General features: G+C 44.9%; 3 protein-coding genes across 6 annotated transcripts in view; all 3 read left to right on the forward strand.

Moving 5' to 3' along the window:
• Window positions 1–13,625, forward strand: part of LOC107273253 — a 21,927-nt gene extending 8,302 nt beyond the window's left edge. Inside the window, exons 1-3 of one of the 2 annotated variants that reach the window (XM_025090571.1) lie at window positions 5,319–5,457; window positions 7,511–10,750; window positions 10,839–13,625. In XM_025090571.1, the coding sequence (XP_024946339.1) occupies window positions 8,072–10,681 (2,610 nt within the window). In that variant the 5' untranslated portion in view covers window positions 5,319–5,457; window positions 7,511–8,071 and the 3' untranslated portion in view covers window positions 10,682–10,750; window positions 10,839–13,625. Of the gene's footprint in view, window positions 1–5,318; window positions 5,458–7,510; window positions 10,751–10,838 lie in introns of those variants that run through there. The other variant, XM_015751254.2, reaches the window with a different exon arrangement.
• A 3,001-nt stretch (window positions 13,626–16,626) lies between these two features.
• Window positions 16,627–19,660, forward strand: LOC107273252. Of its 2 annotated transcripts, XM_025090572.1 has the most exons (7): window positions 16,627–16,831; window positions 17,009–17,166; window positions 17,306–17,478; window positions 18,041–18,246; window positions 18,330–18,413; window positions 18,481–18,748; window positions 18,819–19,660. In XM_025090572.1, the coding sequence occupies exons 3-7, from the start codon at window positions 17,312–17,314 to the stop codon at window positions 19,078–19,080; spliced, it is 987 nt and encodes a 328-aa protein (XP_024946340.1). In that variant the 5' UTR covers window positions 16,627–16,831; window positions 17,009–17,166; window positions 17,306–17,311; the 3' UTR covers window positions 19,081–19,660. The 2 variants fall into 2 exon arrangements, with proteins under 2 accessions (XP_024946340.1, XP_015606738.1); XM_015751252.2 differs by lacking the exon at window positions 17,009–17,166.
• Window positions 19,661–19,885: 225 nt separating this feature from the next.
• LOC107273251 (importin-9) lies at window positions 19,886–24,396 on the forward strand. Of its 2 annotated transcripts, XM_015751251.2 has the most exons (13): window positions 19,886–20,020; window positions 20,371–20,745; window positions 20,811–21,044; window positions 21,126–21,495; window positions 21,565–21,815; window positions 21,874–22,135; window positions 22,209–22,525; window positions 22,609–22,828; window positions 22,898–23,169; window positions 23,257–23,665; window positions 23,754–23,902; window positions 23,977–24,049; window positions 24,127–24,396. In XM_015751251.2, the coding sequence occupies exons 2-13, from the start codon at window positions 20,404–20,406 to the stop codon at window positions 24,333–24,335; spliced, it is 3,108 nt and encodes a 1,035-aa protein (XP_015606737.1). In that variant the 5' UTR covers window positions 19,886–20,020; window positions 20,371–20,403; the 3' UTR covers window positions 24,336–24,396. The 2 variants fall into 2 exon arrangements, with proteins under 2 accessions (XP_015606737.1, XP_024946337.1); XM_025090569.1 differs by having other exon boundaries at window positions 22,609–23,169.
• The last annotated feature ends 1,114 nt before the right edge of the window (window positions 24,397–25,510 follow it).

Raw genomic sequence — 25,510 nt, forward strand, 5'->3', positions numbered from 1 at the left:
AATTTTTTTCCCCCCCCCCCCCCCCATGTTTCACGTGAACTCTGATGGCTACGCGCGGCGTCCACGGGTACCTAGGGCTTTAGGTTGATTAGCTATGGGGTCGATATGCATATACTCGACGCCATGAAAATCCACGAGGATGGCACATCGTGCTCGGGTACCGATCGATGGCCCACTAGGTAGCACATTGAAACGTGCAAACACTCGGTCGCTGGCTGCGACTCCAGTCACAATGGAGTTTACGCGGCTCGATTTGCTTTTGGTGAACCCAAAGCCAGAACCCCGGGTGTACTCGTTGACGATCGGATCCTGACTGAAAACACCCTCGATCCTCTCCCTGCTAACCCCCCTCGCCACTCTCCATCCATTCGAGCTCCATCGAGGCACCAGGGAACCTCGTTCAGTCACAACCAACCTCCATCCGCAAGCATCGAACTTCGTGCAACTTCAAACTGTCCTGCGCTCCTCTCGCTCTGTCTCTAGCTACCTCCTATGGCCTCCCTTACCGTACGTAACCTAGTTCGGTTTAATCTAGTGCACTTGGGTATAGTTTTGATGCGTTTTGACCGATGATTCATATACACCCGACACCTACTGGGAGACATGCCCGAACCGGATGCTGCGGGCACGGACAGACACTGGGTATATCCAAGAGCCCATACTGACGTTGAGAATTGGCGTAAATCCAGAGACGAAACAAAAAGCCGTTGGGACACGATAAAACACGTATCCACAGCAGCTATTCTAGAAATAGGCTTCTGGAATTTCTGTCTGCTGCTACTACAGTCCTCCTATGTGCGACCTCCATTCGTATGTATTCACATACGTTTGCGTACATATGTAGACGCGTGTCTTTCGGCCATTCAGAATTGTACTCGTCTGCTGTGTTAAATTTTCTCTCTCTACCCTCTGTCTCACTCCTTCTCTCAATCTGGCTACACTATCGTCCAGACACTATAGACACACCGGCTACAATCCGCGTTCATGGTATTCTCGTATCCGCTGTATACAATTGGCCGTGGACGTTGTTAGAAAATAAGATGAAAAGTATCTGGAGCGTTGCGCAACCTCAGCAACTTCCGATTCGCTCGAGATCTCCGGTTTCTTTCTCGTCCACGTCGAAGACACTGTGGAAAATTACCCGGACCAGGGGTACCAGGCGGTACGCTGGTATCTAGGAGGTCTGGTTAATGATGAGCTCGGAGACGGGTAAGAGTCGGAGTGAGACGGAGAAAAAAGAAACGAAGAAAATAAATATTCCGCGAGTAGGAAACACGTGAAAGTAAAATACCAAGGATCTATCAGGTACAAGAGTGAAGTCAGTCGTGGTTCGAATTCGTAGAATCCAACGCTCGGCAATTGCTTGGGGCCGGCAAACATAACGCCTTCCATCATCCACGTTATAACATCTCCCGATCTCACCGGCTGCTTTGGGGCCTCACCTCCTCTACGTTCCTCATCTCCTTTCACTGGCTCTACGCTCTATAACTAACTAACTAACTACCTACCTACCTACCTACCTACCATGTCCTATCCTCGAGACGGCTGCGTTTCGACATTGCGCGATTACCTTAACGGTAAATCCGCAATCGAAATGGTCGTTCTGTAACTTGCTTGAAGTCCATAGCCATGGCGTCCCTTGTTCTCTCTCTCTCTCTCTCGCTCCCCTCCAACCCCACTCTACCTAACTCACTAGAGGAATATCATCGCCTTGAAAATATTTCGACTCAATTTCTATTCAGCGTAGTCACTGTTCTCGGGTATATCTCGTACTTGTACATGGAATAACCTTTGACCCCCGAGTACCGGTGATTCAACGCCAGGTCCCTTCTCACTTCGTCGTAGATGAAACCGAAGAGAGATCCGTCTCGGACAAGGAGTATCGGGACACTTCGTGGCCGGAAAATGAAAAGAAAACCTATGGGACGATATGATATTTTTCCTAACCGCCTGTTCTTTGCTCTTGTTTTCGTATCTCTTTCTCTCTCGCACTCTCGTCTACCGGGGGAGGGTAAAAGAAATGTCATTTTTCACAAAGAAAATGGACGAGAGGTAACGGGAAGAAAGAAAAAAAAAGAGACAGTGCAGTCGAGAACGGACAACGTCGTCGTTACTACGTGGCCATATCCTAGTGGCAGGAATATCGATGGTAGAACTTTTGTGACATCGATCGATCCGTAGCCACCGCCAACCCTAGTGGGAAAAGTACGAGTGTCCAAGGCGAAACCCGAGGAAGAATTCGTTCCAGGGTACCATGACTCGCGAGTAGTCGGTTATGGCCTTTGGCCGACTACTACTTACTAACCTCTGAATAATATCACGTTGGACGATTGCAGCGAAGAAGCATATGGTATATTAGTAGTCGATGCTAGCAGCTAGTATCTCGCTGCTTGTACGAGTGGATCCGACTCGTCGACCGATTTGCCGTTTTTTTTTTATACTCTAGGCTTATTTCTTATTTCTACGAGAGGGGAGCGCGTGACGCGACATGGGTGTAACGGTCGCCTGAAAAGTCTTAGCGATTCTCGTCTAATTTACATTGATAATGCACAAGTGTCGTTGCTTCGTATATACGGACGCGCCACCCGGAAGTCATCCAGGCGATATCAACGGAAATAGACTTTATTAGATGGTTGAGCTGAACTTTTATATTTATTTATTCTCTCTTTTTCTTGTTTTTTTCTCTTTTTCTCTTCCATTATTATTTTCTTTATTGAAAGTTCCATCGGCATCGAATTATTGATCGCCTGTATACGGCTCGGCCCATTACTCTTCTCTTGTTATTTTTTCTATAGTCTCATTGTATCGTACGGATTAACGTCATAAGCGTTTTCACCTTTGCTTGATATTTTTTTTTGTTTCTGTTTGCTTGAACTTTCCCGGCTATGCTCGTGGAAATACTTTCGTATTCTCATCACCCGTTCGCATCAATTCTGGTAATGGGGGATGGTTCGTCGTTGCTTTTGTGTTTTTTGGTATTTTTTTTCGATTATTTTTTTTTTTCTCTGTGGTACCGAACAATTCGATTACGTCTGTTTAATTAACGATGCGATCGCCACGAGGGAATTTCTCTGGGATAAATTTGATATAATTTATATCCTTGCGCGCTTAAAGGCGCACCTTCAATGATGCGCCTTTAACGGGAATAAAATTTACAGGGCGTTTCGATCAAGAGAGACGATGCGTTGAGTACGATGATGATAGAGAGAGACACGTGGGGATAGACGATAGGGAGGGAGGGTAAGGGGTTATCGGATATTCTTTAAAAACGGCGATATCTCTTTGAACAGTCCCGCGAGATAACGAGCTGCACTCTGGACCGAATCGAAGAAGCGTGAAATTTGCCTCGTCGACTGTAGATAAAGTAATGAAATCTCGAAGATTGAATTTCTATACGACGTAATTACCTCTGGCGCGTAACGGCCGTACGAGGAATGAGATAAATAAGGCGAGCGACGACCCGTCGTCGGCGGGTGGCGACGGGGGGGAGGAAGGGACAGAAGTCGGCGGCGGTGTCGAAATTTTCGTTCGTTGGGCTTTTGTAATTTCGAAACTCGCCGCTGATATTATCGCGGGCCTGCTTTACGCAGCAACTGCGCGCGACTGAAAACACGTATTCCCGTGGGGCGTTCACAAAGAAGGAATCACGGGCCGCTTCGAATGGACATCGCGTATCACTTTCAAATCGCATTCCCACGAGTGGGCCCGAGGGTTCGTGCAAAAGAGACGGAAAAGGTCGAGATAAGTGTGCGCGAGACGAGAAAAAAAAAGGAGCAGGCCAGAGAGAGAAAACTAAGAGGCCGTCTGGCAGTGTTTCGAGAAATCCCCAGTGAGGAGAGAGAGAGAGAGAGAGAGAGAGAGAGAGGGAATCCAGGCGATAGAAAAAAAAGCTAAAGAAAAATCGTATTGAACGTGCCCTTTGACCCGTCCTCCGCTAAAACGACCGTCGTGCAACGCGATGCGCATAGGTAAACGATGTGTTCGGAAGCCAATCGTGATCGATGAGACGCACACCTGAAGCGTTCCAGGGCTTGGTCGGCACTGCACGCGAGGAACCCGAGCAAATTGAGTTGGTCGTCTAGGTAAGGTTGGGAAACCTAGACCAGACACCTATGTCAGAGTAAAAGTCGAAGTTTTCCAAGGGTATTTTTCTCGCGGGAGTGTATATACGCGTGTAACCCGTGTTTGGTGGAGAGGACTTTTTTTCAGGGACGTTGCGATCCCCTCGACCGGGCGAGGAAGGGGAGGGTGGGACAAGGCGCTCGGGGAGAACATAGAAAGAAGGACGAACGGCATAGAGAGGTTAGGATTCGAGAATGGCGGCAGCAGGTCGGCACAACCTTTCGAAGTATCGGTGGACAATATAACGACGCCTGATTTCGGTCTTCTCGCATCTGGGACCCCGTAAGGCTGGCCGAGGCCCCTGCTTAGAGGCTTCTACGTGAGTGGAATGTTCGGCCGGCCATTGGCGTAGCCAAGGGATCCTTTCTCGACGTACGGATGCATTTGCTTTTCCTTCGGCCTCTGTATATATACGGTCGAGGGTCGTTTCTCTGTCTCGCTCCTGCGCCTTGTTAGGTCTCCCGCTCTTGCGCCTTATGCCATCTCCCTCCCTCTCTCTCTCTCTCTCGGGTCGAGTCAGCAGGTAGAAGAGAAAGAGAATAGAAAGGCACAAGCCACCAGACATATCCAGTCAGGCAAGCCAGCCAGCATGCCAGCCTGCCTGCCTGCCATGCTCGCTCGGCGAGCTCATCCCTGGTCTCTACTACCGAGGTGACTAGGCCAGGGTCTTGCATGCCCACCACCGCTGGTCTCTACGACACACGGGACACGTTACACGAGGTGTACACTGCTTGGGTATTTACCTGCCTTTTCTCATAAAGGATGGCGAGGATACTCGTACCGCCAATACTTGTAGTTGGTGAATTGATGCAACTGTCTCGCTTGCTCTCGTTTGGCTCTCGCATGTATTATTGGCTGCCTCGATGTCTGTCGGCCCTGTATCCTTTAACGTAGGGTGTACTACCTTCTGTGTACTTACTCAGTATAGGGGCCCCGAGTCCGGTGCAAATTACTATGCCGATATAACGTACGTGTATATATATGTATATATATGGCGTTGCTGATGCCACCAGCTCCTTGTATAGATATATATACACTGTATAGTTATATAAATGCGTATATAAGGCTGTGTGACTACCATCTTCTACCTACTTACCTACCTACCTATCTAGACACCTACCACCCCTCGCTCTCTTTCTCACTCTCTCTCCCTCTCATCCCTCCACCACGTTCACCAGTAGTATTACACTGCCGGATAGTCCCTCGGGAAATGTCGCGTCGTCGACTATTCGGAATTACATTTCGCAAGGAGAACGCTCGCGTCGAACGTCGTTCTAGGAAAGGGTCGACGGTTGCTGTTTTGAGACGCCGGTTCTTCAAAATTCTTAAGGCTCTGTATGTCCTCTTTCGTATAATGCGCGCCGTGGAAGTCTGCGTTAAATTTTCATGGTAGCCTGGTGAAATTGTTTAGTGATTCATCGAGTCGTCGTTACCGAGGCTGTTGCGGCTTCTTTGTTTTTCTAAACGCGCTCGGAACAGACCCTATCGCGGACAATTGGTGAGAGCCGGGCGATTTTAGCCGAAAAATATTATGGAAAATTTCGTATCGTCACGGAGCAAGCGAGAATCACGGGCCTCTTCACCCCTCTTCCGCAGCCTTTTCAAATATTTGAGCAGCATACTACCAGGGAATCACGTTGAAACGACGAACGTTGCCAGCGCCAATCCGCGGTAGCACGAGCACTCGGGAAACTAGTATCTGTGTCGCAGTGCCGCCGGTATCGGTCCTACTGGAGATTGGGGTTTCGGGTCGAGAAGTCACAGTCGCGTGATATTAATTTCGAAGTAACAGATGGGGGCATCACGAATTTGAATACCGCCCGGAACTTGGGACAAATACGTGGCACGAGGTGTTTTTTCCATGCCGTCGGTGAAAAAAAATTTTTCCTTTCCTTTGTCTCCTGAGGGGGAGAGGGTAGGTTGCGAATGTATATATATATATCCTTTCCTTCTCCGTTTTATACGTCAACAGCCCTAACACGTGGCACGTTCCAAGAACAGGATCCCGATTTCTTGGCCACGACGACTATCCGCCGCATAAATTTCCGAATCGAGTTGCATTTTTTTCTCTCTCTCTCTCTCTTTCTCTCTCTCTCCCTGGTATACCTTCTATTCTACCTCTAGCACCATTGGTTTTCTATATATAAACATGTATGTCTACCCGTCCATCCGTCTGTCTATCCGTCCATCCATCCATCCATCTATCTATCTATCTATCTATATGCGTCCAAGTTGCCATAGTCTCGACTCACTTAATTCGTTAGGTTTCTCATTGAGCCACGTCCCTGCGGCTCCTCCTTTCCGTAGCTCCGCGCCGCACGGCACAGCAACGCCTCGGTGAAGTCTCGAATGCGGGTCCCCTCCCCTCTGCCCCTTGACAAGGGGCCTTACGATGCACTTATGGAGGCGCGTATTCACCACCGCGTATATACCTAGCATGTGCATACCATAGAGGTTACGCGGTGCTCGATGATGCCAGGTGGCGGAGGGGATGAGTCAGGGAATGAGAAGGAAGAATCACGAAAGTAAATGTATAGAATTTAAATTCGACGAGACCCATTCAGGCATTCGACGCGACGGACAATAACAATGATCACGTGACTCGTGCTAGAATTTTTGGACTGTGACAGAAAGGAAAACACACGGTGGTCCACGGCTGATTATTTATTCTCTATCTGTATCCCTGTTGATTTTCGTACCATCGTGTATGTATATATATATGAACGTTGGTGGAGGGGACAAGCAACAGACGTCGAATCGTCTATAACGAACAAGTCAAACGTCATCGATTCGGTTTACCGATCCGTACCGCCAGGCTTACGTATTATACGTGTCGCATTTCGTGCGTGCGCGTGAACCGAAGCTAATCGATGGATTCGTGACGATCGCTTGCATTATCGGCAACCCCTATGGGACATCGGTACCCGACGTCGCCGTATTGGCTGACGGTGGTTTAGGGTATCGACTACGTCGGCACTGGTCAGCAGCCTCGGTGTAACCTTTTACTTTCCGTCTGTCCAATTTCCTGTCTGGTCGTTTGGCTCGGTGAAGTCTCCTTCTTCGATTTTGTCAATGCTCTGTCTCTTTTTTTGTGTATATATATATATTTCTTTGACATCATTCTCCTTGTCCGCCTTCTGTCCCACCTCCTCCTTGTCCGTCCTCGCCTTTCTAACCTTCACGTACGTCTCCTGGAAATTAAGAAATACGATACCTGTCCCCTCAGGATGAGCTCACCGAGTTTTTGGCCGGGCTCGGTTCACCGTATCGTCTTACGGTTGGACGGAGGTCGCCTGGCGTCCCGACGCCGCACGCCACGTCGCCTAGTTAAGAATCTTGAGGCATCGAGTGTTCCGTGTGCCTTTACCTTGTCCCTTTATTGTTTCAGGCACTGACGTGGGTGGATCCTCCGATGCGTCGAATGGGACGGGGATGATGGCGCGGGAGCCGTACGAAAGTCCCGAGGATTCACGTGGACGGTGAGAAGAGTGGAAGGGCATGCGGGGAGAGATAGGGATGATAATCGAGTGATAGGGAGAGATAAGAGAAAAAGAAAAATTTGAAAGTAACCCAACCTAACCTCTGAGCTCCATGAAGAAATGTCAAGGCGAGCCAGGGATACGAGTTCCTCCTGCCAGTAGAGTCAGGCGCACTTCAGAGTCCTGGGAGTCTGAACAAGTTGGAGTGGCGGCACCGGGTCGGCGGGGGAGAGTGCTCTCTCGCTGAAGACCATCCGAAGAAACTTTTCTCCTTGGACGTGGTGAAGCGTTATCGAGGCATGAGGTACCCAGGGTGGTCCATCGTCCACTGGTAGAGTTGGTCGGAAGTGGCCAAGATAGATAGATAGATAGCTAAGGAAGTGAAAACAAAAAAAAAAAAGACAAAAGTATACAGCGCGAGCTTCAGAAGCTCGTAATTGAGAGAGCTTTCGTAATAAACGTCATCGAGGATGCCCTCGATTTTACCACTGCTTCTGGGCACGCTGGCCTACCTGAGCCACGTACTCGGCGCAGGCGACGGCGGCGCCAACAGTCCGGTCTTCGATCTGGACAACGTCGCCCTGGAGAAGAATCTCAAAGCTATATTCAACAAGGTCGCGCACAGCTCGGCCACGACCAAACGCAGCGTACCGGTCTACGAGGCGCAGATGTCGGCGAGCACGACCCTGTCGACGGTGCCCTCGCCGCTCACCACGACCCCCACGGTGCCGTCGATCAGGTACCCCATACCCAGAGCTACGGTGTCGCCGACGTTTCGGGAAGTGCCGTCCTATCCTCCGTTGTCGAGGACCTTCTTCACGCCTCCTTTACCTCCTGAGATTCTCAATCCCTTCCGGGACAAGCCCACTCTGCGGGGGACCAATTCGGACACGCACACGGGTCCGAGGAGACCCGTGCCGCCACCCAGTCTGACCCCGGCTCACGAGAGGATACCCATAAGGCCGCCTGATCTTGCTCAGCGACCCTCGCAGACGCCGGACAAGTCCTCGTCCTCGTCGTCCAGGAACAAACCCTTGAACACACCCAGCAAAGAGCAGACCAAGTCTGCCGAGACGGTGGAGCAGCTCGAGCGCAGGAACAGCACCACCAGCGAGTTCGTACCCACGCTCCATTACCCCAGTATCTCTCGGATACTGTCTGGGAGCAACGGCAGGAAGCAGGATATACCTGAGATCTTGCTGAAACCAATCTCGACCAAGGTACCACCGATTCTTCAGAACGTACCTTCGGCATCTAGCACCGAGAGACCTACGACGATGAGCATCGCCACGACAACGACCATCCGGACGACCACCAGGTCCTCGAAGGCCGTCACGCATCCTACTATATTTAATTTACCCAACACGAGACGTCAGGATGACGACACAGCCAGCGACGTCGGCTTCAAGAGTGAGAACAACGCGATCGTCGACGCGGAGAGGTTACCCCGTCCGCAACCTCAGCCACCGGCACCGTCCAAGCGGCCACCGGGTAGCAACCTCGTAGTGCCCCACATGGAGACCCATCCTCTGGAGCCAACCTGGAGGATCGCCTGGTCCCTTCACGTCTACGTAGCTGCCATCACCTTCACTCTGATGGCTCTTTACTCAATCTACAAGATCGTCCGCTTCAACGAAGCCACCAACCTCCTCACCCAGTCCTACTTCCTGACGGTCCATCTTCTCCTGACCACCGTCTGCACCCTGCGCTGCTTTCATCTCTTCTACGACGCTTACAATTTCGGCAGCTCCCTTCCGGAACCTCTGTCGGAAGTCCTCATGTTCCTGCCGGAGCCATTGCTCTCGACGGCGTTCGCTACCCTCGTCCTCTACCTGGCCAGGTGCTCGGAAGCGCCGTCGCTCAACAACAAGTTCCTCTCACCAGCCGCCGTGGTCCTGTGCTCTACGGTGCACATAGTCATCTGTATCACTCTCCACGTCTCCAGCCACGTACTGGGTTACAAGGACAAGGACAGGATACTACCACTGATCTATCAGTGCATCTACACCGTCGTCTGCGTCACCCTGGGACTGTGCTACATGTACGTCTACCGCGTGGTACGCTCCCAGATTCAGATAACGAACAGCAAGTCCGTGGGTGGCGGAAGTCATGCTGGTGCCGTTGATCCCACGACGGTTGCCCTGGGCACAGCCATTACGACCACCATCGCCACGGCTCTCCTCTACATCCTCATGGGTTTCGTCCAGCTGTACGGCGTCTTCTGGGTCCGGGAACGTCTTCTACCGTATCCCTGGCTCTGGTGGGGCTGGCAGTTCTCGGTACGTCTATTGGAGCTCTCCATGTGCGGCCTTCTTGCCTGGGTGGCCAGTCTCTCGCAGTATCCCCTGCGCGAGAAGCAACTTCAGCAGCACTCGGCCCACTCGGGCTTCGCCCTCTTTCCCTGCGGAAGCTCCACGTCCACCGAGAACATGGACGACGTTCTCTATCCAGCCATATGCAGCACCAATCAGGCCATACAGAATTACACTATGCGAACCGGCAAACAGGTATACGACGACAGCTTCCCGCTGAACACTCTACCGGAACACCTGAACATCTCCGGGACCTTCGAGAGACACTCCATAAGGAAATCCGGGACTCTGGCTCACTTTCCGCACGAAGGAGCCGCGGCGGCGGCTGCCGCTGCTGCGGCCGCTGCGGCCGCTGCACGCGGCTCACTGGGTCGTCATGGAAACGGGGTTCAGACTCTACGCGGTTCCGAGTCTCGTGCGGGTAGACACACGCCGGTATCGAATCAGGGTCTACACGAGCAGCCACCAGCATCGGGATCGACGATGCTCGTAGCCGAGGACGGGTTCGTTCGGTTTCGTAGCCTCGGCGCCGAGGAGGATGACCTCTCGGACTCCCAGAGTATCGTCGGTACCCACGGCAGAGGTAGTTCCTTGGCTGGTAGCGTGCGCTACAACGCGAGGCATCCCTCTGCCACTGCTACTACACTGCAGCATCAGCATCCGCACCAGCATCAGCACTCGCATCAGCATCAGCATCCGCACTCCGGCCAGGCTCATCATCATCAGGGACATCACCAGAGTCATCATCAGCTCTACAATAACACGTAGAATACATAACGGTCATCTAGGTTCTTGATGTCAAAACCGTTTTGTTACCCCGTGCTGCTTGTGAAAACGGTAAATAAGAAATTTTACAATTTTTCAAAAATTCCACCAGCCACTTCTCATGAAACTTTCTAACGCCCATGCCTGTTCCATTTTTCAGCTTTCAATCTCGACTAATGTTTGAGACGACCACGAGGACGACGAGCCAGCTAGTGATGGAGGATGACGGCACCGTGGATGCATCGGCAATTATTGGGAAACGGCCTGTGAGACATCTCGATGATGTCGAGAAACGAATGAGAATTAACTTTACCTAATTGTTGTAAGATACGTCCCGTGTATAGAGAACCCATATTTGCCCGCCCCAATTACCCCCTAAAGAAAAGCGTCCTTCAACCCCTACGCCAAGGCGCTGCCCGATCGACTAATATTTATTTTAACTCTTGACGAGAGAGAGAGACCGAGTGAATGAGGCATATATGAGAGTGAAAGAGCAAATGATTATTATATATAATGAAATTGTACGAATGCCTGTGAATTAAGAGAGCGAATGGTATTTGAGCGCGTGATCGACTGCATCCAAGACAGAATATAAGTGCGCGAGACCGGGCGGTGCATCGTGCGTTTACGGAGATAATTTCTCAGGAGCCACGATACTCGGCACTTGGTACTTAATACGTTCCTTGCAATTGCGAAAACTGATATATCGTTCATTTCGAACAAGTAGACCGCTTACTTCGACTTTCGATGTATCCGAGATCCGGCGACACGGCGTGTTTCCAAAGGAACGAAATAGAGAGTCAGAGAGGAGGGAGAAAGGAGAGAGAGAGAGAGAGACAAGAAGAAACAAAAGAAAATTAACCCATGGCAACACGTCGTGGATCGTGGATATATTTTTAAGTGATATACGACCAAGGGGGTCCAAACAAAATAAAACTACGTCGCCAACTTTGTAATTCCGTGACTAGCTTCGTTTTCGGGCCATTCGGAATGTAAGGTAGGCGTGAGGTTGCGTGCGCGCATGCGCACAGGCCAAAGCACTAAGAACCAGCGCGAGGACTCGCGTTTTGTACAGTCGGCACTAATTTATAGCTCCTTTCGCACCTCCCCTTAAGTTTCAGTTTACGTCTTAAGCGGATAGATTTAAGTTTCACGATTACACGCTAAGTTACGTCTGCGTTACGATTAAGTTATCCAAGGAGAGAGAGAGAGAGAGAGAGAGAGTGTACGAATGAACGAATGAATACGAGAGAGACGAACTGCGCTTCACCCATCCACGACCAATAATTGTATCTGACACGATGCTTCACCTTTCCGGTATACATTTTTCATATAATTTAAAAAATTGTATTTTTTCATCCTTTCAAGAGAGCCTCCTCTTGGCTTTTACTCTATTGGTTATATCTTCTCTTTGAGAATTTTCCTCTTTGCCTCTTCAAGACCTTTTAACTTCTCTTACCTTTGCATCTGGCCTCCCAAACAAACCCAGCCTAGCGTGAGAGTCGCGCGCACCGATGCCACCTACAGTTTGTCTTTCGCGTTTACGTGTATCCAACAGATATACGTGTACGAGCTCTTCGCCAGTCAAAGCCGACGGCGGTCAATACGATTTAATCCGATTCCTAGCTCCGGAGAGTCCCTTTGAAACAGACGGTTTCTCCGTCGTCATGGTACCTTCCGGAAGTCCGTCGACTCTTCAATTAATTCTACGTCGGATGGTATATTTATTTTGTTCCCGATACCCTGACGAGTAGACGCTCCCCTTGTCCGTCTCCCTCGCATCTGGCAAGACCAGAGGGAGCAGGTAACGGGGAGGAGTTTTCAGTTCTCATTCTCCCTTTATCATTCTGTTTTAAGTTCTTCGTTTATCTTTTGCCCGGAGTCCTACCCCCGCATTTTTATACGTCCAATTATAACGCCCCCCGGTCGGCGCGTCTGCTACTTTCTTTTTGTTTTTTTTCATCGTCTCGCGAATCAGCTGGGAAATCGGGGATCTGGCCGATTTATTTTTTCTTTCTCCATTCCATTTTCGTTTGACTTTTTAATCTTCAGTCAACCAGGAGCTTACGACACGGGCGCACCGCAAAGAGTGTCCGACCCACCTGGTGTGGTGGAATTATTTTATTTTTTTTTTTTTTTTTTGAATGTATATCTGTACTATATTGGGTATATTGTAAAGGAGTAACGTTGTGCGTGCAAGACGTGACATTATGTGTATGTGCGTGGCTGTGCGTGAATCGAGATGTGATGCGTTCCATTGAATCGAGGGAGTTTAGAGAGATACAAAAAGAATTATGTAATTATTTCATTTTTGCGGACAGGGAACGTCTGGCTATCGCGAGACGCATTCCTCCGCGCGTGCGCGAGAGCTACTATTTGAACCCTTTTGTTTTGTTCCCCTTCGAGAAGCATCGCGTAGCTTCGGTTCTAAATAATGCATATCGTTGTAAAGCTTGCGAGCGAATTATTCGCCGGTTTACGAGCGTTCGTCATATGCTTCGAGGTAAGCGATTGACATGGTGCATGAATGGAGTTACTGTGATGTATAATATTTGATATGCAGGCACAGGAGCTCTGATGTGAATGAGAGAGGGGATGAATGTAAATGGAAAAGAAGTACGGATATGCACTGGAATATAAAATTTATAAAAAAAAAAAAGAAACGTGAGCCACTCGTTGTCGAGTACACCTATTTACGTATAACGAGGGGGAGACATAGGGAGGACAGTGGGTCTTCGTGTTTTACATCGAGTTGCTGGATACGCGAGAGAAAAGAGTCCAATTTTAAAATAGCAATGGGATGCAGCGTCCAAATACCGAAGACTTCTCGATAACGATATACGATAACTCCGGAACACGAAATTACGAATGCTTAATCGGAATCTGTAAAAAAGAAACCTGTATGATATCTGTACAAAATTAATAGAAGTGATATAAACAAATGTGATCTTGTATTTATCTTATTGCGTACACCCACGCTTTGTCGTATATTATACTTGTTATGGTCGGCCCACGTATCACTGCACTTGTTACGATGTTTGAGATTATTCATGAATCACGGTTGGACTACTGTGCAAGTTTATTCTCAGCGTATTTTTTTTCTTTAAATCTTCATTACCGACTGCTGATAATATAGAGAAGCGCGTTACCGCCGGCTGGAAATTGAATGATACCACTGATCATTCGCCAGTATCTGGTTACTTGGCAAGTTTTTATTACTTGAGGATTTATATTTCATATGCGTTATCTCGTGGCGAATAGCGTTACTAATCCAAATAGGGTGAGTCCATCGTTGAACGGACAGGCACCGGTAAATGGACCTGTTTGTGTAAATTATATCTATATACAATGATTTTAAGACGGGTGTTTATTCACTGGAGCCGTTTATTAGGTGGTCATTTATTGGTGGATTTACTCTACAGTCTGAAACGTCAATTGTGGGAGTAAATTTGATAATAATTTATATATCGCATTTTTGATTGAACTATTGTTTTATTAAAGCCTTGATTTTGCTTACATTTTTTTTTCATCAGTTTCTTTGTTCGCAAATTTAATGACTGACAGATAAGGATTTATGATTTTTTTTAGGTCGAAGATCGTGTTCCCTGCGCGGGTAGAGGGAAGAGAGGGGGCTTCTATGCTTTTGTATTGCGTGACGTCATCATTAACAACGTATTGGCGTTGCACGTTAGTAACTTGAAATACGACACCGCTTAATAATTTTTAACAAACGGATAACAGGTTATCTTTATTTGTTGAAAAGAATTTTCTAAAAACTAGTTGCAATTTTTAAATAATAGATGAATATTTTTAAGGATTATATGTAAGCGAACGACATCTGGATACGTCGCGTCGAAGCTGGAAGCTGTGAAGACGGTTTCTCTTTTCTTTTAAGGTTAGAATCCATGTTTCATAAAATGTTATAGCGTCGTAAACTGTATGTCTAATTATTTTACATTTAACAAATGCAAACGGCGATGCCTCGCGCCATATATTCTATGAATTTTAGTAACGCATGGATGTCAAATGTGGCCTTGAATAATTTTGACACAAATATAATCGGACCCAATTATTTTTCAGTCGATGTAGACACTACTAACCTATGTGCTGATATAAAAAAGCTAAAATTATTTTCACATTTCCTATAGCCGATCCACGAGGGCAATGTTTTTTTTAGTTCGTAAACAATGCAATCCTTAACAAATCGTGTGTGGGTTTGCATACAGTTACGGAAATATATTTTAAAATAGAAATATAAAATAAAATTCAGTTCAAAATCATACACGTGTAAGAAAAATGCTACGCTGAGGTACCTGTTAGACTTCATTGTTTTTGATCTGTCAAAAAAAAAAAGCATATCGACAAGCCTGACAAATAAAAAAAATGTAATTCAGTGAATAGCAGTTGCATCATGTATTAAAATACGTAGCGTCGTGTGCCTGGGTCCTTTAGCGATAAGAAGAGAATACTCTTGCGGTTGACAATGGTTAGGCTATTCGATTTTAAGCAGCTTCGTCAAATAGGCTGATAAGTTTGCATGAAAGCTTAATAGTATAAAAATAAAATTACTTATCTCATGAGAAGAAAGATAAATTGTAGTCGCACAAGTACTTGTTACTATGGTGGGTGGTAAAATTTTGAGACCTGAAAAAAATATGCTAAAAACGTAATTTATAATCAGTTGAGTTTTGAAAGAAGTTCTAACGAAACACTAAGATATGTATAGCCAGTTATAATTTTTACCTTGTAGAACAGTATTCAATGTTAGTGCTGCAAAGTAACGAAGAAATTGTTAAATTCCAGATAAATTTTTCAGTGAATTTATATAAAGATAAATGTACCCATCTTATCGTTACTAGAAAATTCCTTACGTCTACAATGCATAAAAATATACATTAACCAGTTAATTAACAGGAAAAGCGATTTGAAAAATTACAACTGATATAAAATAATCCTGGTATCAATAGATTATTGAATTAGATAAGTGCACTGTTCCAAGTAGTAGCATAGAACAGCGAACTGCTGATTTTTCCAAGCGCCTCGCTTCTTTCTCATTTGTTGCTGTTTGACGTACTATATTTTTCACAGCCAATCAGCTGCTTCACGTTATATCATGCGATTCAACTCTGTGGCATAATTTTTCATGATTATTTCCGCTGATTAAATCGAATGTTACTTTCTACGTAAACTGTAAAACGCACCTTAGATGAAGGAACTAAATGTATGTTGTGTTAGCGAGTTAAGATGAGACAGCGTCAGCTAGAAAAAGAAATCTAAGTAAGCAGTGGAGTGCTCCGCTCTGGTGCATGCTGTAAGTAGCTAAAGTCACTTCTAGATGTCGTTCCGCCTTACTCGTCTACCTAACCTCATCCCTAGGTTCGCTACTTATAAACTTTTCCAATAATCCGCTTCATCAGAATCAATGAAGATCAAGAGCAGCAGTTTCAATAACTCGTACAATCCCTTTGAAAAGTCGTCGTCGACAAATTTAACTATAATTTTGTTCATCGACTAATGATTTTCCGCGAGTAAATAAAATTTTCCAGATAAAACGTCCTTGGTATTTAGTACAATGCTTTAATATGAATTGAAAAAAATTTTTAACTGTAAAATTGTATTGACACATCGACATTTCTTTCGATCCGACTCCAAAGTAAAAGTAATAATAACACTAAAAGTGTCAACAGCACTAAACAAGATGTAAGAAAGAAATAAAAATATGATTTTCAATCTAAAAATGTCAATATCTCCTTTCTCTTGACTTCATACAATCATCCCATACAAGTAACAAGTTGTATTTCAGTGCCGCCATATTTGTTTTCACGAGTCACGAAACTAGCGCCACGCGTCCCTCCTTGGCAACGTTGTCACTTACTGTCATTCGACATTACTCCCACCACCTCCCACTATTTCTCCCACCATCTACCTGTTACTCCGGTGCAGGTCTCGACACGTTCAGTACACGTTTGTTCTCGTGCAAGGTTGGATCTCAGTGTAATTTGTGAAGCCGTGTTGAGTGAAACCGCGAATGATAAATAGTGACTCAACTAGTTTTGTGCCGACGTTAAGCGTCCGCTGTTGTCAACGAGAAGTAATATCAACGCACAAGTGTTGATACTACCCAATATAGTATTAGCAGTCGTTAAACTAATAGTAAGTCAAGCACTCATTTTACTTGGGACTCGTAGTGTAAGATTCTGACAATTTCTTTGTCAAGAATAACAACAATAATATCGTCCTGTCACCTCAACAACTCGATAATTATTACATTACCTATTATATACGAACTGTTACGATACTCCAAAAAATTATACATCAACCGTCCCATAGCTCACGGTATAATTTGAGAATCTCTGTCTGATGAAACTCACGCTGCACTTGACGCGTGCGTCAAATGATGCAATTCTGAGATCGCAGCTATTTTGCGTATCAATTAATTTCCCAAAATCCACCAGCATCCCAACACGCTCTGTTACTTCCAAAAGAAGGTATTTCTGGATATAACTCCATTTATTTATTTAATTACCCCAGATTTTTTTTCCTTTGGAATTTAATATAATGCCTCAAAATTAATATTTAAGATTACTTTTCTCCCGTAACCTTGACATGAATAATTTATGTTGCCAGGTCAAAATGGTAGCAGGAAATGAATGCAGCGTAGATCAGGATTGTCCCAATAGGCAGTATTGCTATACCGAATCATCAATCTGCGTGGATTACACCAACTGCAACAGGTACAATCGTCAGGAAGCCAAGGTCTACGCCCGGAATCCGTCTCAGTGCGGACCCTGTCTTTCGGGGTGAGTATCCGCGCAATCGCAATCCTATTTTGTAGAGCGTAGTATAAACGGCAGGATCCAATCGCAGATCTTGGGAGAACATGGCGCGACGTGTGACTCATGCTCTCGGCCACCGGTTTCTCCCCTCCAGTCTTTGATCCTTTTTTCCTTTTTTCTCCCTCCAGTATTCCCATCCCTCTCGACAGAACGTCACTTTTCCCCTGTACTCCGATCCTACCTCTTTTCTTCTTCTTTTTTCTTGCTTTTTCATTATCTCGAACTGCGTCCGTAAAGGCAGCTTTAACATTTAAATCTTTTCACCATGCTGGTCCCCCGGATATCTAGGAGATTGCCGAAATTTTTTCGTAAGTTATCATATATTCGCGCAGTACACGCGAATAAAATTTCTTAATTTTATACATGTGTCATCACTCTTTGGATATATTGCACGTACTGCACTGTAATGCATGAATTTTTACGGAGTGTATTCACGTAATCTGTAATTGATAAGCTGATGATGGGTGCCGATGTTTTTTTTTTATTCATCATGGCTTATCTAACGGATCGTCATCTGATATTTCAGATACGAGGCGGAGTTACTGGGCACTGGCGAGGAGGACAATATATGCAAAAAGAGTTCAGCAAAGTCTAGCGACTTGGAGCAGAATGGGGATATCAAGGATGGCACTTGGGACACGACCACGGTCGTTATTGCGGTCGGCGTCCTTTCTGTCCTTGTAGTGGGACTGATCACTGCCCTTTACAAAGGAATTAAATGGTGGAGGAAACGTAAGTGACTAGATCGACTGATCTGGTGACGATTAAGGAGAAAAAAGTTTGATTTGAAAAGACTGACGTTTGTGCTCTTTCAGGGAAGTTTGTCCAGGAGGGCATGGGCTGTGAGAAATTTATTGCAATGAAAAATATGGGACCTTCTGCACCTCCACCTGAGACTAGTAAGTTCGTTGCACTTGGTGTGTCTTGAGTCTAGTCTAAACCTGGTGTCTGATTTTTTTTCTTCAGGATCGTTCATAGATATCGAACAGCCCCCGCCGGTGTACTCCAGGACGTACTCTAACAACAATGATTACCTCAAGGACAGGGATCTCCTGGCACGTGCCAATCCATTTGCCAGCCCTAACTGGGTGAAGCCGAATCCTCAGTACGATGATCTTCAGCAAGACAATGACATTCCTGACTACAGTAATCCTGGGGAAGACATCTTGTCTCCTCCATTGCCACCACCTCCGGCACCTGACGAAGACACTAATCCCAGTTCATGGACGCCGGAGTAAGTTATGTTCATGTCACTAGGTGTTTGTCTCCCTGTAACCGTCTTAGCACGTTCGTTCTTCTTGCAGGCAAGCCAACGTCCTGGTGCTGCCTCGACCATTTTCTCAGTTCGGTGTCGAGCAACGGGAGAATGCTGTGAACACTGCCATGGCGGAGATGAATTGTCCGGGAATCGCGTCGGATGAGGAGAACGAGAATCTCACGTCTAACCCGGGTACGGAATCGTCGGCACCAAGTCAAGGGGCGCGTGCAACCACGAACAGTAATAATAATCACGTATGGAATTTTACAATGAACCTCAACGTACTCAATGGTGATTACAAGACGTGATTTGATAACCGCAATTTAATCGGTACACGATTATGTGATAGGGACTCTACGTACACGGGCGCCAGGGATGTCGCGTGCCATTGTTTATTATTAATTGCTCACTTCGTATTTAGACTGCAATGAGAGACATCCTTTATCTTGTTATGGCGACGTGAGCGTTACTCCCGCAATCTTTTGTGTATGGTGCGATCTCGGTTTTGCCATTTATTTTCGGAATCTTGTATTTTTCGTTTACTCCGCATCGCCCTGCTTAACCGACTGAGCGCACAAAATTTAATTCTAATTCAGCGCACTGATTATGATGCATTCGTTTCTTCGTTTTATGGAACGGATTATGGCCACTGTCACTGTCGCTATTTATTTAATTAAGACTGTTGTACGGAGATTATTCAGTCATCATTTATTATTGTAGTACGCTATTGCGCGTACTCATCGTTATCGATCATTTGTTTATACATATACTTCTTAGTAATAGTATTATTATTATCGTCCAATACGATATTTAGGTAATTATTAATCGGACTCGATAGTCTACGCTAGAAATTTTTTATCTTGTAAATAAAATGTTATAAACTATGAATGCTCGAATGGAAGAATTATGGATTATTGTAGTCTTCTGTCTCTCTCTCTCTCTGGAATATGGAGGTTAGTATTCCTTTGTACTCATGTGATGCGTGAATATCTCTATGTATTGCATAAAATGGAGGTTCTCTTATTTTTAGTATGGTAATGGCCGGATGGTTGGTACATGATACTCTTCGGTAGATGGCGACATTCTGCTGTCGGCTCCATTAACTCAGTCGGTCGCTGATTTTTCCAATCGTATAGGACGTTGAGACATGCGTCTGCATGCGTCTAGCAAGTTTCACCAGGTTTTAAGTGCCATGCTTTTTATGCGAATGCCGACAGATTTTAATTTATAACAGTTATTGTAATAGTAGTAAGTAGTTTGTAATTTTATTGAATATACGTACTGATTTCTGGAACGGCGGGTTGAGTAGATTTAGTTTGACTATTTCAATTTATATTATGCATTGCATATAATTAATATGTAATTTATGTTAACCTTGATACACAATTAAATTATCACATACATTTGTAATTGTTCTTTTCGTTATACTGTATGGGGAATTAAAACTGCACTCTTTGTTTTATATTTATATTAATAAGCTGTGAATATTTACCTATGATTGTTTGTGACGGTGATCTGGTTTGTGTTTACTTCTAAAACATGTAGATGAAATAAAATTTATTTATCGAGTTTGTAATGAAATGGTTTTCTATTTATAGATGTTAATGAATCAGTAAATCAAGAAGTTCATAATGAGTGGGATTACAAGCGATGTTCAAGGCTCATTGAAGGAAGCTTTGTATGATTCCTTAAATGGAATTTTATCGCAAGATCGTGAAACTCGACAAGCAGCTGAACAAAGAATTCAGGCATTAGAAGTAACTGAAGAGTTTGGAATTCATCTGACTGAGTTTGTAGTAGATCCCAATGGTCACCTGCCGATCAGGCAACTGGCCTCTGTTCTCTTGAAACAGTATGTAGAAATACATTGGTGTGCTTCGGCTGAGAAATTCAGACCTCCAGAGTTGAGATTAAGCACTAAAGAAAGGATTAAAGAGTTATTACCATTAGGTCTTCGAGAGTCAATTAGTAAGGTACGAGAATTAAGTAATATCCACAAAACATAGCAATGACATTAATTTATAACGTTTCATGTTAGGTACGTACTGCAGTTGCATATGCAATATCAGCGATAGCACACTGGGATTGGCCTGAAAATTGGCCAGGATTATTCGACATACTAGTCAATTGTTTGAGTGGCGAAAGTGAATTTGCGGTGCATGGAGCAATGAGAGTTTTAACAGAATTCACTCGTGACCTTACGGATACTCAGCTTCCAAATGTCGGTCCAGTTATTCTTCAGGAAATGTATAGGATTTTTCAAAGTGAAAATGTCAGTATCTCCATACCTGTTTTTCTCCATGGAAGGAATGAAATGGTTTTTATAACATTAACGTTCTTTATTTAATTCTAGCAATATTCAATCAGAGTGCGAGGAAGAGCTGTAGAAATTTTCACAACAATCGTAGACCTTGTCGCCAGCACAGGACTTTATCAAAAAGGCTTTGCCCAGCAATATTTGCAACCAGTCATTCCCATGTTTTGTGAAAAGTTCGTACAGTGTCTTCGCGTTCCTAACGGCTTAACCAGCGACAGTGGATTGAAAACAGACATAATAAAAGCGATAAATTGCCTAATGAAAAGATTGCCTAAATACGTTTCGCATTTTTTGCCGCAATTGCTACCTCCGATATGGGAGACTTTAACGCAAAGTGCAAAAATCTACCAGGAGGAAACTGTAAATGGCGACGGAGAGGTGGACGAGAGAGCCGTAGATTCCGACGGTAAAACCACATTCGTTCTCGTATAGAAATCAATATTTCGGCAATTATGATAGTTTTTCTTTTTTACAGGTCAAATTATTAATTTCAATAACTTGATCATGGCTACGTTCGACTTTGTCCACACCCTGGTCGATTACAAAAGATTCTTCAATCTCCTGGACAACCTGCAATCCGAAGTGATGTTTTATCTGATAATTTTCATGCAGATAACCGACGAACAGATTGAACTCTGGACAAATAATCCCAGTCACTTCGTCGAGGAGGACGACCAGTGCATTTACGCATACAACGTACGGATCTCTGCTCAGGAACTGCTTACTGTGAGTATAAAAATTTTTTGCGTCGAAATATACAAAAATGCAACCACATAATTCGTAGGCTCTTGTCAATCGTTCAGAAGAAACAACCATCAACGTACTCTGCGATGTCATAAGACGTCATATAGAGTCAACGCGAAACTTACGGGCAGCTGGAAACGGTAGCTCAGCGACTGGAAACTGGTGGAAACTCCAAGAATCCTCATTGACCGCACTCAGTCTAGCTAAAGATGCAGTTGTCGAAAAACAACGTACTGGAACGCTGGGCTTTGACATCATCAGCTTCCTGGACAGCGTCGTTCTAGCCACTCTCAACGATTCAGGTAATGATCATTAAGATCCATTCACGTTCCGGTGACAGTGATGTTAGACCTTATGACTTTCAAAAATATTCAGGAGCTCATCCTCTTCTGTTGGGTCGTTGCCTGTGTCTTGGTGGACGTTACGCCAGTCAGATGCCACCGGAAATAAGTGCCCGCTTTTTGGAAGCCACTGTGAACGGTCTACAAGAAAATCAACCGTCTTGTATTCGCATAAGCGCCGTCAAAGCTGTCTACTGGTTCTGCGAGGCATCGTCCTCTGGGAACAGTGCCATTAACAACATAATGCGCTCTCATTTGCCAGCGATATTTCAGGGTCTTTTTAATCTAGCCAATCAGCCTTCCACCGAGGTCCTCACGCTTCTTATGGAAACCTTCGCGGTACTGGTCTCTGTAAGTAAATACGAAATATCCTTACTCAAAGATGAACATTCTTTTTGTCTCTTACAAAACGACAAAGAACTTATTTCTTTCAGCTAGACAAAGCGTTCACGGCCTCGGTCGAAAATAAAATATGTCCGCTGACCATCGCAGTCTTTCTCAAGTTCCACAGCGACCCGGTAATCTTAGATTTTTGCCAAGACGTGTTCAAGGAACTAACCGAGAATCCAGAATGCATCGGACCACTGCAAACACGTTTGATACCAACCCTTGTCAGTATGATGGCAGTAGGTTCCACAGACAAATCAAAGGATGGTACGGATACGACAGGAATACTTGCTTATCTTACGTTTAACGTATTTGCATATGTTTTTTATATTCCAGAAGGCACTCATGGGATAGCCTTGGATGCCTTACAAGTCCTGGTGCAATATTCTCCACTGCCACTGAGCAATGCACTCGTCGAAAATGCATTTCCTGCGGCTTGTAACTGCGTTCTGAATTCCGAGGACAACGCGACGCTGCAAAGTGGCGGCGAGGTGATACGTACGTATCTCTCGGTAGCAGCACGACAAGTGACAGTACACAGAGATGCAGAAGGCCGTACGGGATTGCAATATATACTGCAGATAGTTGCACAGCTTCTAAATCCTCAGGTACGGGAATTGCAGTCTGGATGTATATGGGATTATTGATGCACTTATCAATGGAATGCCTAATCGTGTTGTCTGTCATTGTTTAAGTCTAGTGAATTCACTGCAACTTTTGTGGGTCGTCTGGTGACTACTCTCATACGCAAGGCTGGAAGTTCCTTGGGTGAGAATCTGGACCTCCTCCTCAAGGCGGTTCTTAGCAAAATGCAACGGGCTGAGACTCTTACTGTGATGCAGAGCTTATTGATGATTTACGCGCATTTGATTAATAATGAATTTGATGCCGTGCTCAATTTCTTATCCACGGTACCTGGTCCCACGGGTCAGAGTGCACTTGCCTTCGTGCTCACCGAATGGGTCGGCAGGCAGCATTTATTTTTTGGAGGTTACGATCGAAAAGTCGCCACTGTTGCACTGTGCAAAATTCTTGAGTATGGAGTTACGCACGACGACAATAGGCTCAATGAAATAAACGTTAAGGGCGACGAGGTATATCCAGGTTTGTAAATTTGTATTTTATTTGGAGATTTGTCAATCCATGAAAAATTTAACAGTAAGATAGTAAAGAGTCAGTTTCTAATTGACAGGTAATGACGACGGCATTAAAACAAGAAGCAAAACTCAGTCGCAGCCTCATCAATGGACCACTATTCCTGTTCTTGTGAAAATTTTTAAGTTACTCATAAACGAAGTGTCCAACGATCTCGAGGCTGTCTTAGCTACGCATGATGTCGATGTGAGTACCTTTAATTAATTTGAGTCAAAAATACATGTACTTGTACAAAAATACATATTGCAATCTTTACTCAGGAATCTGACGAAGACGAAGATACAGAAGGTAATGACGCATTACTGGATCCAGGAAACCAAGAAAGATTTTTAAGTGAGTAGCTATTTTACTTAGCATTATTTCAAAGTTCTTTGCTGAACGATACTCCATGATATTTTTCATACGTTCAGATTTAGAAGACTTAGAGGACGACAGCGAAGAAGAGGAAGACCCAGATCTGTTGCAAGATTCAATCTATCATCTGAATCTCAGTCAGTACCTGCGCGACTTCCTACTGAACTTCTCCACGCATCATTGCTTTTCTGCGTTCGTCCAGCATCTCAATGCCACCGAGCGCAGAACCCTAAATAGTATGAACGTCAATCCAACATTCGCTTAGAAAGATCGCATAAAATAAAAATCTTGCAGTTTTCGTAATAAAAGTATCCTGTTCTGTTTAATTCTTTTGCAAGTCTTTCTTTTGTAACATTCTCTTGTGATATCAGTCGACATAAGAAAATTTAAACCTGATATCCATTCTACATTTATTCCCATGCTGTATTCCTTCTCCCCTCAATCAAATCAAAATGTCAATCACTCAACCTTGCCACACTCTGCGTCACTATCAGTTGATCCGATTCACTGGCCGTGGAGGCTGGACATAGATTGTGCGTTTTTGATCTGCAGACGACTTGGTCCAAGTCTTTGTACGCAGCTTTGATAGTTTATAATAATTGTTGGCTAACTGTATCCTTATCCTTATCTCCGATTTGGATTTTCCTTGAGTCTCACGGCTCAGGGGTTAACACTACAAAGGTAAGGTGTTGGATCACGGAGGGGCAGTTGCTCCTTTATGGAGTGGTAGTGCCTCACGGAAATGGGCGGGGAGGGGCCCATTTCACAAAAATTTGTATTTATCACTTTTTCCATTTTTCTACATAATTCTCTTTCCATTCTTTATACTTTTCTAAATTTTTATTCGAACATATTCAACGCAACGAACATTGCAATTGCTCTTCTCTGTCACACAAAAAATATTCCTGTTGACCCAGTTCATTAAAATAAAGAGAAATACATGTTTGAGTGAATAGGATTTTCAGGTAGAAATGAGCGGAAACCTCTATCAAAGGTGGGTAAAGAAAAAGAAGCAATAGTAAGACTGATGAATAGGTTACTGCAAAAAGCAATCACTAATCAACAAAGAAGGAGTTTTCAAGGTGTATGAAATTATCGATTGCAGACCCTGTCAATAATTAATTCAAATTGAATATTAATAAATTAAGTGTTTGGAATATTAAAATAATGAAATCAACAAAGTTAGATGTTAACACTTGGAAATCAGAAATGCTGGCGAAGAATATTCAGAAGTAATGGAAATTGCCGTGGCGCAGGACTCTAGAGTGGGGGAAGTGTGGGGGGGAGCGCTCGAGGCAGTGCCCGGACTCCGAGCGCTCATTCTTCCTCGAGCCGGTCTCCTATACTGGTCTCTTGGAATCATTTCAATTATCCCTTTGCAACCTTCTTGTCTTTCTATATTTATTTCTTCTTTACTTCCTTCTTTCTTTATATTTCATT

The sequence above is a fragment of the Cephus cinctus genome, unplaced genomic scaffold (assembly GCF_000341935.2).
Source record: "Cephus cinctus unplaced genomic scaffold, Ccin1 Ccin1_scaffold1550, whole genome shotgun sequence".
NCBI classification, from domain to species: domain Eukaryota; kingdom Metazoa; phylum Arthropoda; class Insecta; order Hymenoptera; family Cephidae; genus Cephus; species Cephus cinctus.